This window comes from Lampris incognitus, chromosome 10, assembly GCF_029633865.1.
Source record: "Lampris incognitus isolate fLamInc1 chromosome 10, fLamInc1.hap2, whole genome shotgun sequence".
NCBI lineage: Eukaryota > Metazoa > Chordata > Actinopteri > Lampriformes > Lampridae > Lampris > Lampris incognitus.
In genome coordinates, this window is record NC_079220.1 from 4,052,835 (window position 1) to 4,066,877 (window position 14,043).

The following is a 14,043-nucleotide window of genomic DNA, read 5'->3' on the forward strand; positions in this document are numbered from 1 at the left end:
ATGTTTCTCCAGTACATATGTTTGTCCAGTACATATGTTTGTCCAGTACATATGTTTCTCCAGTTCATATGTTTTTCCAGTTCATATGTTTCTCCAGTTCATATGTTTCTCCAGTACATATGTTTCACCAGTACATATGTTTCACTAGTACATATGTTTTTCCAGTTCATATGTTTCACCAGTACATATGTTTCTCCAGTACATATGTTTCACTAGTACATATGTTTTTCCAGTTCATATGTTTCGCCAGTACATATGTTTCACCAGTACATATGTTTTTCCAGTTCATATGTTTCTCCAGTACATATGTTTGTCCAGTACATATGATTCTCCAGTACATATGTTTGTCCAGTACATATGTTTCTCCAGTTCATATGTTTTTCCAGTACATATGTTTCACCAGTACATATGTTTCACCAGTACATGTTTCTCCAGTACATATGTTTCACCAGTACATATGTTTTTCCAGTTCATATGTTTCTCCAGTACATATGTTTCTCCAGTTCATATGTTTTCCAGTACATATGTTTTTCCAGTACATATGTTTCACCAGTACATAGTATGTTTCACCAGTACATATGTTTCACCTGTACATAGTATGTTTCACCAGTACATCTTGGTCGAACCTGCTCAAGACTAGCTAGCTGAAGTCATTAGTTGTTTTTTTTTTATTTTTCCAGTGCAGTGCCAGAGAAATGAGTCACGTGCCTCATTGTTTGTCAGATAATTGCAGCCATTCTTGAAATTCATCAGAACAATAGGGAGGACTGGCCGAGCCCCCATTAAAGTAAATGATTATCGTTGTATTTTTCACCTCCTTTTTTATACCCTGTTCCCAGAAAGATTACTCAGCTCATCTGGACACAAGGTTTAGTGGGAGGAACCTTTCGTCACTCATCTCAGTGACTCCAGGAATCAGCAGAGGCTGAAGAGGCCACTTAGATGGCGGTGTTTCTCCCACTAAACTCTGTGTCCGGATGAACCGGTTCATCTTTCTGGATTTCTCCACCTGGATTGTGGAGCGTCAAGACATTTCTACCCTGGTCTGTTTCTGCCTTGGTGCCAACTTAGACCGAGAGCTTCATTACAGAAGAATCAGGGCTGTGTTTTTGGACTTTTTCTGACCCTTTTATTTTTGCTGCCTATCGACCTGCTGGTAACGAACCAGTATTTTTCAAATAAAAGTCTATTGGTATTTAAAGTTCTGACGACTTGTTTGCCCGTTTGTCTCTTTTCAAAGGAAGACAGTCACTTGTTCAGAACTGAATAAGAGCTCTGACCCCATACAGAACTGACGCGGTTGTGTAAACGGAGGTTGTTCATGTGATGTTTTCAACAGGGTAGCCATTGTTTGTCAATGCTGCCCTGCGGGGCCACGCCAGAGAAACCGGCACAACAATGTCAAAACTCCGGCGAACCTGGAGCGCCGCCACTGACGACCTGACTCACACGGCGTTCATTCTGTCAGTCTTCTGTCTGAATCTTTTGCACTTCTGTGAATTTTATTTAAATCTTATAGCCCGAAATCACAAAGGGCTTCTCAGTCAGTACAACATACGACAGACAGGCTGTATCCTTGGACCCTAGACCTGAATGAGGAAAAACTCCACAAGGAAAGCCTTAGCAGGAAAAATATATATCGGAGAACGCTCAGGAAGAAAGTGAGGGAGACAGGCAGGAGTCTCCATGGCGTATGATGTTTGTGGATGACATTGTGATCTGTAGTGAGAGTAGGGTGCAGGTGGAGGAGAGCCTGGAGAGGTGGAGGTATGCACTGGAGAGAAGAGGAATGAAAGTCAGTAGGAGCAAGATGGAATACCTATGTGTGAATGAAAGAGAGGACAGTGGAATGGTGAGGATGCAAGGAGTGGAGGTGATGAAGGTGGATGAGTTTAAATACTTGGGGGTTAACTGTCCAAAGTAACGGGGAGTGCAGGAGAGAGGTGAAGAAGAGAGTGCAGGCAGGGTGGAGTGGGTGGAGGAGAGTGTCAGGAGTGATGTGCGACAGAAGGGTACCAGCAAGAGTTAAAGGGAAGGTTTACAAGATGGTGGTGAGACCAGCTATGTTATATGGTTTGGAGACAGTGGCACTGATGAAAAGACAGGAGGAGGAGCTGGAGGTGGCAGATTTGAAGATGATGAGATTTTCACTGGGAGTGATGAAGAAGGACAGGATTAGGAAGGAGTATATTAGAGGGACAGCTCAGGTTGGACGGTTTGGAGACAAAGCAAGAGAGACAAGATGGAGATGGTGTGGACATGTGTGGAGGAGAGATGGTGGGTATACTGGGAGAAGGATGCTGAATATGGAGCTGCCAGGGAAGAGGAGAAGAGGACATTTATTAACCACAGAATGTGGCCCCACCACACCAACCAAGTCTCTGGCGGAGCCGCCCCTCATTCATCCCACTGTTCACTGTAAATGGAGCGGTATCTGGACTTTTCTCTGGACAACTTTGATTTCTTCTTCTCCCTCGTGTTGAGCCCAGAGAGACTTACTCATTCACAAATCCCGACTCATTGGGCCGAGATCACAGGAATAACAGTGGTTTTTGAGAACTAGAAAAAAAGGAGTCTCGCTGAGAAAGTTGTTTGCGCTGAAAGCCAATAAAACCCACGATGAAAGTGATTAAAACGCTAAAACCGCGAGAATTTTTATGCACTATGTAATTCCTACAACATGTAATGGGTCATGCTGCAAGGCTCCGTTTAAAGTGGAGAGCTGCTGTGTGTTGTGGATCTGAACGTCAGGTAGCGAATGACAGTCAGTTGACTGTGCATCACTGTAGTCCACTGACTTCCGGTTTCTACTGCAGCGGTCACTCCAGTTTCCTGTTTGTTGGCGTGCGCTGTTGACAATGGCACATTTTTTCGCCTGCAGGATTTACCACGGATACATGTCCACCACATGCACACAACTGTCCACACACTTTGCCCTGCACCTACCAGCACACGGGGGGAAAGTTTCAAGTTGTACACGTCAAGTTATGTACGTCCACAATTCCGTCTGTCTGCTCATCCTCATCATTGTGGACGTAACTTGACGTGTCCAACTTGAACCCCCCCCCCCCCCCGTGTGCTGGTAGGTGCAGGGCAAAGTGTGTGGACAGCTGTGTGCATGTGGTGGACGTTTATCCGTGGTAAATCCTGCAGGCATCGTGAACAAATACGCCACTGTCAGTAGCACACGCCAACAAACAGGAAACTGGTATGACCGCTGCAGTAGAAACCGGAAGTCAGTGGACTACAGTTACGCACAGAGCCGATTCGGGTTAGTTCCCCTGAAGACCCCTTGCTGACGGGTCTACCTGATATACTGCACATGATGTAAAGCAGAGGAGGGCGGTCTGATCCAGAACGGGCCGGTTCCGGTGTGGGTGCGGGTTTTTGTTCCAACCGAGCAGTTCCACGCCTGTGTCTCCTGATCGGGTTCCTCGGCAGAGACTCTACCGGCTGATCAGTGGGATCAGGTGTGCAACTGCTCGGATGGAACAAAAACCTGCACCCACACCGGAACCGGCCCGTTCTGGATCAGACTGCCCACCCCTGCTTTAAACACCGGACAAGGTGGGGGGTCACTCCGGTTTTGGATCATTTCTTCGTTTTGGTTTTGTTTGGTGCCGTCTAAGCCGATGTCCTGGAAGCTGTGTCAGCGGAGGAGTCCAGCTGTCCCGGGGCCAGCGTGACGTCAGCCTTGCTGAGGCTGAGCCAGGCTTCAAGAAATGTTTGTCATCCTGCTGAGCCAGGTTTTCTGGCACGCGCGCGCGCACGCACGCACGTTAGTCAAGCGGTCGGGGGATTTGCGGTGGTTTGGAGCCGCTTATGCAGCATGCGGAGAATCCCTTTACGTAACCGGGGTTCGCTCGGATGAGTCGTCCTGCAGAATCAAGACAAGACTTTCTGTTTATTCTTGTGTAACCTATTTTTCTGGACTTGCCTGTCAGTGATTTCAAGTTCCTGTTATAAGCTGTTGCCACGGTATATGCCTTGAGCTCTTATTTTGAAGGCTGAAGAGAGAGCGGAAGTGCGGTGCGCAGTGTTGTTGCTGTGGAGCTCTGTTGGGGGAAGAGTCCAAATAAAGTGGCCCTCGTGTGAAAGTGGAGCCTCCGTATTTGTTATTTTATAGTTTCTTACAGTATAGGCCACATCCGCAAACCCTCGGTTACATTGGTGGCAGCGGCGGGATCCGGAAGTGTGCAGATCCTCAAGTGTATCAACACACACACACACACACAAGCGTAACCCTCTGCCGGAAGCGCTTCGGGGGAGGGTGACGACTGTAAACTACTAATTAGACACGTTAGCCCCTAGCTAGCTAACGGGTCTGACCCTTTAGCCGAGCGGTTAGTGATGTCGCCTTGTGGTGCAGTACACCTCGTATCGAATCCCGCACCAGGCAAGAAAATAACCGGTTACATTGGTGGCAGCGGCGGGATCCGGAAGTGTGCAGATCCTCAGAAGTCTCTTCGGAGCGCGGGAAGAACAAAGCTTCCGGGAGAGGGTGACGACTGTAAACTACTAATAACGCACGTTAGTCCCTAGCTGACGGGTCTGACTCTTTAGCCGAGCGGTTAGCGATGTCGCCTTGTGGTGCAGTACTCCCTGTATCGAATCCCGCACCGAGCAAGAAAATAACCGGTTACATTGATGATGAGAATCTATTACCTTGGTATTTTCACACAACTGATGTGTGAAATATGTGAGGGAGCACTACTGGAAAATCCGTTTTGGTTTGATATTGTAACGTGCATGGTTAAGTAGACCCGCTGGCCGCAGGCTGACGGGTCTGACCCTTTAGCCGAGCGGTTAGCGATGTCTCCTGCGGTGCGGGCGATGCGGGTTCGCTTCTCGGCCGCGGCACTTCCTGCGGTTCGCTTGTCCCCCGAATTCGCTACAATATTATACTTTACATATACCAGTACACTCAGCCCCGTCCATGCAGGGTCTTTTTCCACATCTGCGTCTAAGTCTTCGTCTGATGGCTGGGAGAGCTGGTGCTGGACCGGCTAGGGGAGCCTGGTCTGCCGCGTCCTGTGGGCCCAGGGACCACGGCCCTGCCTGGAGCTGCGCCCCGAAGAGGACACACCGAGGGCGGACAGACAGGACGCAGAAGCGGGGCAGGCTAAGCTAACTGCTAGCCCATGCAGACCGGCAGTTCCGACAGTCATCCTGGCTGGTGTTCGCTCTCCTGGACAGTGATTTTTTTTTTTTTATATGTTGGATATGTGTGTTCTTGTATTTTGGATATGTGTGTTCTTGTAGTTTCTTGTGGTTTGGATATGTGTGTACTTGTAGTTTGGATGTGTGTTCTTGTAGTTTCTGGTAGTTTGGATATGTGTGTTTTTGTAGTTTCTTGTAGTTTGGATATGTGTGTTTTTGTAGTTTCTGGTAGTTTGGATATGTGTGTTCTTGTAGTTTGGATATGTGTGTGTTTGTAGTTTCTTGTGGTTTGGATATGTGTGTACTTGTAGTTTGGATATGTGTGTGTTTTTGTAGTTTCTGGTAGTTTGGATATGTGTGTTCTTGTAGTTTGGATATGTGTGTGTTTGTAGTTTCTGGTAGTTTGGATATGTGTGTTCTTGTAGTTTGGATATGTGTGTGTTTGTAGTTTCTGGTAGTTTGGATATGTGTGTACTTGTAGTTTGGATATGTGTGTGTTTGTAGTTTGGATATGTGTGTGTTTTTGTAGTTTCTGGTAGTTTGGATATGTGTGTTCTTGTAGTTTGGATATGTGTGTTCTTGTAGTTTGGATATGTGTGTGTTTGTAGTTTCTTGTGGTTTGGATATGTGTGTACTTGTAGTTTGGATATGTGTGTGTTTTTGTAGTTTCTGGTAGTTTGGATATGTGTGTTCTTGTAGTTTGGATATGTGTGTTTTTGTAGTTTCTGGTAGTTTGGATATGTGTGTTCTTGTAGTTTGGATATGTGTGTGTTTGTAGTTTCTTGTGGTTTGGATATGTGTGTACTTGTAGTTTGGATATGTGTGTGTTTTTGTAGTTTCTGGTAGTTTGGATATGTGTGTTCTTGTAGTTTGGATATGTGTGTTTTTGTAGTTTCTTGTGGTTTGGATATGTGTGTTCTGGTAGTTTGGATATGTGTGTTTTTGTAGTTTCTGGTAGTTTGGATATGTGTGTACTTGTAGTTTGGATATGTGTGTGTTTGTAGTTTCTGGAAGTTTGGATATGTGTGTACTTGTAGTTTGGATATGTGTGTTTTTGTAGTTTCTGGTAGTTTGGATATGTGTGTGTGTTTGTAGTTTCTGGTAGTTTGGATATGTGTGTGTGTTTGTAGTTTCTGGTAGTTTGGATATGTGTGTACTTGTAGTTTGGATATGTGTGTGTTTGTAGTTTCTGGTAGTTTGGATATGTGTGTGTTTGTCTTTGTGTTGCGCTGCTGTGGGCCGGGGGAAACCACGTTTCGTTTCCTGTCGTGTGCGCAGGTGCACGGGATGAAACGACAAACGAGGGAACAGTGGAAGGTGACGAGCTGGACTTGTAGAAGTGGTATTCCTGCGTATGGCAGCAGGTGTCCTGATGCCAGAGGCCCGTTGGTGTCGTGATAACCGGGCTTTCCAAGTCGTCCGGCCTCCTGAGCACATGCATGTGTGTGTCTGCGCTGCTGCTCATCGTGTGTGTGTGTGGAAGTGAGGGTGATGCTTATGTGGTGATGGTTTTAAAGCCTTGTATAGGGACCAGATGTCCCAGCACGCCTCCGAGGACACATTCCCATCCAAATGGATGGCTGACACACACACACACACACACACACACACACACACACACACACACACACACACACACTCAGTCCTTTCTTGGCCTTGAAACGGATTCAGATGTGCGGTAAAGGGCGCTTGACATCATACATAACACTCGTCACACACAGCTTACCGGAATATAAATACCGATATAGCACCGGGTAATATGAAACTCGCCAAATCACGGGAGAATCCCACCAGAGGAGCAATGCTGCGAGCCGTCACCGCGGGGCGAGAGCCGCTTGACAACCAGTCAAGACAAAAACCCGAACATCAGGGCAGACGTTCCTTCACCGGCCTGCCGGTTTATAGACAACTCAGCTGAGCTTCGTCGAAACGAGCTGGGTCTCTTTGGACTGCCACGACCAGTGTGGCCGGTGAAACACACTTATATCCGAACGCTTGACTATAAGTATGGGGGTCGTATCTACTTTGAGACCTGCTAAGTATGGGTCCAGATAGAAAACGATAAAAATAATACCCCAAGTATTCTAGTCATGCATGTAGGACTACGTATGTATGGATCTATTTCTACCCCGGTTGGCTGAAGTTTCATTATACAGGAGCTGTTATAATGACCACCGCTGCCTGGGGCGCGACTGCCCAAAAGAGGCCTGCTTTATATTGAGGTCACTGTTGTCTGTCTCCCCCTCAACCCTAGAAACTGTGCAGACCAGCTGTCTCCAGTGTTCACAGACCATTTTAACACCTCCCTGGAGGGCTGCCGGGGGCCAGCTTGCCTCAAAGCCACCGCCGTTATCGCTGTCCCCAAAAAGCCAGGGATCACAGGCCTAAATGACCACAGACCTGTCGCTCTGACCTGTGTAGAGGTGGAGACTGTTGAATGCTTTCTGCTGTCCCACCTCGAGCCCATCACCACCCCCCTTCTGGATCCACTACAGTTCGCATACAGAGCCAGCAGGTCCACAGACGATGGCGTCAACGTGGCTCTCCACTCCATCGTCCTTCACCCGGACTCTCCTGGTACCTACGCCAGGACGCTGGTTGTGGACTTCAGCTCTGCATTCAATACGGTCGGCGCTGCTCTCCTCCAGGATAAACTCTCCCAGCTCCACATGGCCCACCCCACCTGCAGGTGGATCACTGACTTCCCGACCAACAGGAGTCAGCACGTGAAGACGAGAAAGCATGTCTCGGACCCTCTGATCATCGGCACTAGTGCCCCCAAGACTGTGTCATGTCCTTGCTGCTCTTCTCGCCTTGCACCAATAGCGGCACCTCCAGACATCGATGTGCCAAGCTCCTGAGGTTTGCGGTTGACACTACCACCATCGGACTCATATCTGCCTACAGATGGGAGGCTGACCACCTGGGTTTCTGACGCAGCCATAACAACCTGGATCTAAACCTCCTGAAGACAGGACATGGTGGTGGACTTCAGGAGAAGCCCAGCCCTGTGCCCCCCCCCCCCAATGTGTCTCCCCAGTTATCATTGTTGACACAGCAGAGGATGTACTTCCTGCAGCAGCTGAAGAAATTCAACCTGCCACAGACAATGTAGGTGGATTACTCCACCTCCATCATGGAGTCCATTGTAACCTCCTCCATCACCACCTGGTACGCTGCTGCCACCGCCAGGGACCAGGGCAGGCTGCCGCGTATCATTTGCTCAGCGGAGAAGGAGATCGGCTCCCGCCTCCCATCTCTCCAGGACTTGCACGACTCCAGCACCTGGAGGCAGGCAGGGAAGACCGTTGCCGAGCCCTCCTATCCTGGACACCACCTTTTTGAGACTCCGCCCTCTGGGATCCATCAGGACCAAAACCTCATGCCACAAGAAGAGTTTCTTCCCTGTTGCAGTCGGACTAATCAACAGGCCCCCCTGTCCCCCTGGACTAAACAACGGGCCGCCTGCCGGGCGGCGCAGTGGTTAGCGCGGTCGCCTCACAGCAAGAAGGTCCTGGGTTCGAGCCCCGGGGTAGTCCAACCTTGGGGGTCGTCCCGGGTCGTCCTCTGTGTGGAGTTTGCATGTTCTCCCCGTGTCTGCGTGGGTTTCCTCCCACAGTCCAAAGGCATGTAGGTCAGGTGAATCAGCCATACTATGAATTGCCCCTGTGTGTGTGTCGGCCCTGTGATGGCTTGGCGGCCTGTCCAGGGTGTCTCCCCGCCTGCCGCCCAATGACTGCTGGGATAGGCTCCAGCATCCATCCCCGTGACCCTGAGCAGGATAAGCGGTTTGGATAATGGATGGATGGATATGTGTGTGTGTGCGTGCATGTGTGTGTGCTTCTGTACTGACATTTCTTCACGAACTTGTGTGACTTTGTTTTCATTTTATTCTCTGTGCCAACAACGCCAAGCTAAAGTCCTAGTGCGAGTGATGCACAGGGCAATAAAATAATTTCTGACTCCGGTTCCTTTGACTCATCTGCAATCAGCCACCCTCTTCATGTCTTAGTGGGCCCTGGACTGATTCTTTACTATCTCCTTCACCATGCTGTCGCCGAGGCCCATTACCCTTCGTTCTGCGTCACTTGGTTGTATCTGCAGCGCCAGGATGAAAGATGAGTCACGATATTAAGACAGATTTGGCACACAATTCCTTTCCCTCATCATCGGCTCACACAACCCTCCTCCGCTTATCCGGCGTTCCTCTCTGGCCGCCCGCTCCGGCCGGGCTTTTATCCTGCCATTGTGTTCATTCATAATTCAATCATCTTTGTTGCCCACCTCCCGGCACCGTCTGGAAGCGCCGTCGACGGCAGGGAGTTGATGGAGCGCTCCCGCAGCCTATCGGGCGTCACCGTGTGACGACCGTCCAATCACGTCGGAGGGAGGGCGGGCCTCGGGCCCGGGGGCGGGAACACGGAGAGGAGACAGCGCCGTGTCGGTCTGTCAGCAGCGGCGGTGGTGTTGTTGTCGCCGACCATGGGGAGGAAACTCACCGAGACCTGGACCGGACCCGGTGCGCCCAGCAGTTTGTTTCTGCGTACGGACCGGATTTTAACGCCGCGAAGTTAGTAGGAGCCTTTGTTGTCGGGTCTAGCGAAATCGGACCTCGGTAGAACTTTCAGCCGTCCGCCGTGATGACTTAGCTAGCTAGCTGTTAGCCGTGACATGGTAACCTGTTAGCCGACGAGCTAACCGCTAGCTGTGCTAACGCCAGTCGTAACGTGTACAGCGGGCTAACGCTAGCTAGAGGACACTAGGCTGCCTGGCTCGCTGGCCCCGGCAGGGCTAGCTTGTTCGTTGAAGCCCCGGGACTCTTGCGCCGCTCAGGTTTTGCACCTCTGCGGCGTAACGGCGGGTGTGTCCGGTCATTAGTTTGGACTGTGCGCCATCTCTGTGGGACAGCAGAAATAGCGAACGGACGCCGGCTATTCAAGCGTGTGACGTCTCAGGATGCCCCCCCCCCTAAATAGACTTGAGCGGACGCGCTACAGCCAGGCACGCTCTACGCGTCCGTAGCTCGAACCTGTGACAGAATCGCGACGATCAGAATCGGCTGCTCGTTGGTTTACGCGGTCGATTGTGTTGAAGACGTCATTTCTCCGGCTATCAGTAACCGATTCCAGCAGTGTACTTTGGGTATATATTTGAGTATATGTATCTATATATATATATTGTAACGTGCGTGGATAAGTAGACACGTTGGTCCTTGACTAACGGGTCGGACCCTTTAGTCGACTGGCTAACGTTGTCGCTTGCGGAGCGGGAGAGACGGGTTCGCGTCCCGGCCGCGGCAGTTCCTGCGGTTGCGTTGTCCCCCGAATTCGCTACAGTATATACATATATTTTCAATGATCTTTGGACTAAACAGCTTGTTTAATCATATTTTTGGCCTGAAGCATGCCTTGTTTTCCAGCGCCCTCATTGTGGCACGCACCTCGTTTGCAGGCACGTGCCTGTTTGACGTCTTTTTTTGCACAAAGCTGCGAAGCGTGAAACCGGCAGGACGTTTTTAAGGCAAAGCAAGGACTCGGCTTGTAACACTACCCCCCCCTCCCCCTTTCTTTTTTACCCCCCAAGTTCGTCACATAACCTTCTGTTTGGTTTTGGACAAAGGGACCAGGATAACGAGACTTTATTTAGCCCATCCTCTGGGTCCTTCACAGTGGTCTTAAGCGTTTGGACCGTCTCACCTTCCCGCTGCGCGTGAGCTCCGATGTGAGGCGTGATGGGCAGCCAGGGCAGCCCGGTGAAAAGCTACGACTACCTGCTGAAGTTCTTGCTGGTGGGTGACAGTGATGTCGGCAAAGGAGAGATCTTGGACAGCTTGCAAGATGGCTCTGCGGAGTCCCCCTATGCTTACAGCAGCGGTGAGTCGCTTTGGTTATCTGGACATGTTTCTTTTGCCGTCTCTGACGAGACCCATCCAAACACCCCTGCTAGTCCCTTTCAATGCTCAGACTGTGAAGATTACACAATGAACTTTCCTACTGTTTCTCGATAGAAAATGCTCCCCCTCCATCAGCATTGTTGCATTCCTTCTGTCTAACACACACATGCATTCAGACACACGCCACTTACGCGGAGCTGTGTAGGAGATGAGGAAAATTGAACTTGGATGTCAGACAAGTATGTTGGTGTGTGCAGCATGCAACGAAGAGTTCTGCACGTCAGCCAGTTTCACAGTGGTCAACCCAAGTTGTATTGACCTCGCAAGACCTGTGCGTAGGGATAGCTTTAAAAGGGCGCCTCAAGCACACAAAGTTGTCATTTACACACACACACACACACACACACACACACACACACACACACACACACACACACACACACACAGAGTGAGTTAAGCGTCATCTACGTGACTAAGCAGTGTTGGTAACAACAACAACAACAACAACAGCAGCAGATGCATTATGCTCTGGTCTGTCAGTGTGTACTGTTTGCATATGCAGACATATGGTATCAGATGAGACCACTCAGCTGAGGCCCTTTTTTGAAATTAGAGGTTAAAATGTTAGAAAGTTGTCACTTCATATGTGGCTCTCAGTGTCAGAGGAGATTCGTTTTTGAACGCCATCTCCCAATTCCAGCGAAATACCTCGTGTGGCAGGTGGAAATCTGTGCCATCAAAAGTCACGTGTTTGAAGGCTTTGATTTCATCCAAAGTAAATGGTCTCTGTCAACTGAGAAGTGTATATATGTGTGTGTGTGTTTGTGAGGGTGTGGCGGTTTCACTTATAACGGACCAATCGGATGAGCTCTCCCTAGTTGTTGGACCGCTTGGTTTTCAGGCCATTATTGCTGTCCAGCTGATGAGCAACCTCTGATCTGTCTGATGCTGCAGTGTGGCGGCTTCAGAAAGAGCGTTCTCATGCGCACGCGCGTGCACACACACACACACACACACACACACATTTGTTCATTCATTAATTCATTCCTACCCCCATCAGAGGGAAGCCCTGAAAAAAGAAGAGTATCGGGTAGAGAGGAGAAAAATAATAATGCCTTAACAACCAGGGGTGTCACAATTCTTGAAATCCACGATTTGATTTGACTTGACTTTTGATTTTAATGTTTCGATTGTCGATTTAATCTTTTTTCCCCAGCACTGACAGCCATGCCATTGTTAGACTATTGAGTCTTGATTCATAAAGATCAAGAGATCATTGGTTTTATGCCCTGACAATTTTCAAATTCTTCTTCGAAAAGATAGGCTACATTGGTATCAAGTGTGATATAACCGCCATATGTTTTTTTGGAATGTACCACACAAAGGTCATATGGTCAAATTTAAATAATTTATATAAAATGTAATAGCAATAGCTTATTTCACCAGTCAGTTGGGAGAAACCTGTAGTTTTTATGTCAACGTCACATTCGTTGTTTACATAACTCACAGGGAAGGGAAAATGTTGCCCCACCTGTGACTTCAGGGTAGCAGGAGGATTTTCCAGTTCTGTTGTATCTCCGACTCCGGCAGTGTCTCGAAAAGTGCAGTTGCAGGCCACTAGTAAGCTACACTGTCGTCTTTGAAGCGTTTTTTTTTTTTAGTAGTAGGTGAGGGTGGAGAGAAAAAAAATACTGGGAGAGTTGCCAATCTTACTAGCTCATTTTGACCGATTTTTGATTGAGAATCGAAATCGTTACACCGCTATAAACAACATGGGGCCACTCTGCTCAGACTATGCTATAAGGATGATATGACTTCAATGTAGGGTGAGGTTAGTGTAGGCGGGTGGGGGCAGTGGACTACAAGAAAGTAGGCAATGAGCCAATGGGAGATTTTGTGTTTTTTAGCGGATCCCTATCGAGGGAGGACCCAATTTTTTGTTAAAAACTTAGTTTTCAACAAATGAAAAATAAAAGTTGCCACTCATACTTGCACGTTTTTTATTTATTGGTAACTTTGTCTAAGTTATCAAAGAAGGTTGAATCAGTTCATCTGGATACAATGTTGTATGCACATGAACTGATTCAACCTTCTTTAATTTTCTTACCTGGATTACTGAGCATGCATCAAGACATTTCACCAAGTTACTTTTTCAGCAAAGAGAGCGAACGCTATGGTTGGGGTCCGACATGCATGATGTATTTGTAGTTATCATCCAATAGCGTACCTGGAAAAGTGCCGGAGTAAGTTAAATTCCTCATTCCCATTCATTAATAATAATAATAACTTTTATTTATATAGCACTTTTCTAAAACAATTACAAAGTGCTTTACAGATAAATAAAACCAGACAAGGCAAAAATAAGAATAACACCAAATAAGTAGGAGTAAAATTAAAACAGTATAAATAAATAAAAACATACATCAAACATTTACAAAAGCTTTCACAAATAGAAGTTTTAAGACGAGATTCAAAAGAAGCTAGAGACTTAGTTTGTCTGAGTTCAGTAGGAAGAGCGTTCCATAGTGTGGGGGCTCTAACAGCAAAAGCCCGATCACCCTTTTTGACAAACCAAGACCTGGGAATAACCAGCAGGGCTCCATCTTCGGATTTTAATGGTTAAGAGGGCGTATACCAGGTCAATAAATCAGAGAGCAGGCCCGGTTAAAAATGAGCAATTCATTTTTTAAATCATTTGAAATCTAACAGGGAGCAAGTGTAGGAAGGCAAGCACAGGAGTTATATGGTCATGCCTCTTTGTCCTGGTAATGAGTCGAGCAGCAGCATTTTGTACTAACTGCAGAAGGTGGAGGGAGCCTTTGCTGATACCCGAGTGAAGTGCATTGCAATAGTCAAGCTGAGAATGGATGAAAGCATGTACAACTTTTTGTAGATCAGCAGTTGGTAAATTTTTATAGATTACCTTGAGCTGGAGAAAACATGACTGAACAACATGTTTGATTTGATAATCAAAACCGAGGTTAGCGTCG

At 47.9% G+C, this 14,043-nt stretch overlaps 1 protein-coding gene across 1 annotated transcript in view; it reads left to right on the forward strand.

Moving 5' to 3' along the window:
• The first annotated feature begins 9,476 nt into the window (after nucleotides 1–9,476).
• rab40c (RAB40c, member RAS oncogene family) overlaps nucleotides 9,477–14,043 on the forward strand; it is a 42,818-nt gene continuing 38,251 nt past the window's right edge. The window contains exons 1-2 of the mRNA XM_056287745.1: nucleotides 9,477–9,730; nucleotides 10,830–11,033. Coding sequence (XP_056143720.1) covers nucleotides 10,892–11,033 — 142 coding nt within the window. The 5' untranslated portion in view covers nucleotides 9,477–9,730; nucleotides 10,830–10,891. The remainder of the gene's footprint in view (nucleotides 9,731–10,829; nucleotides 11,034–14,043) is intronic.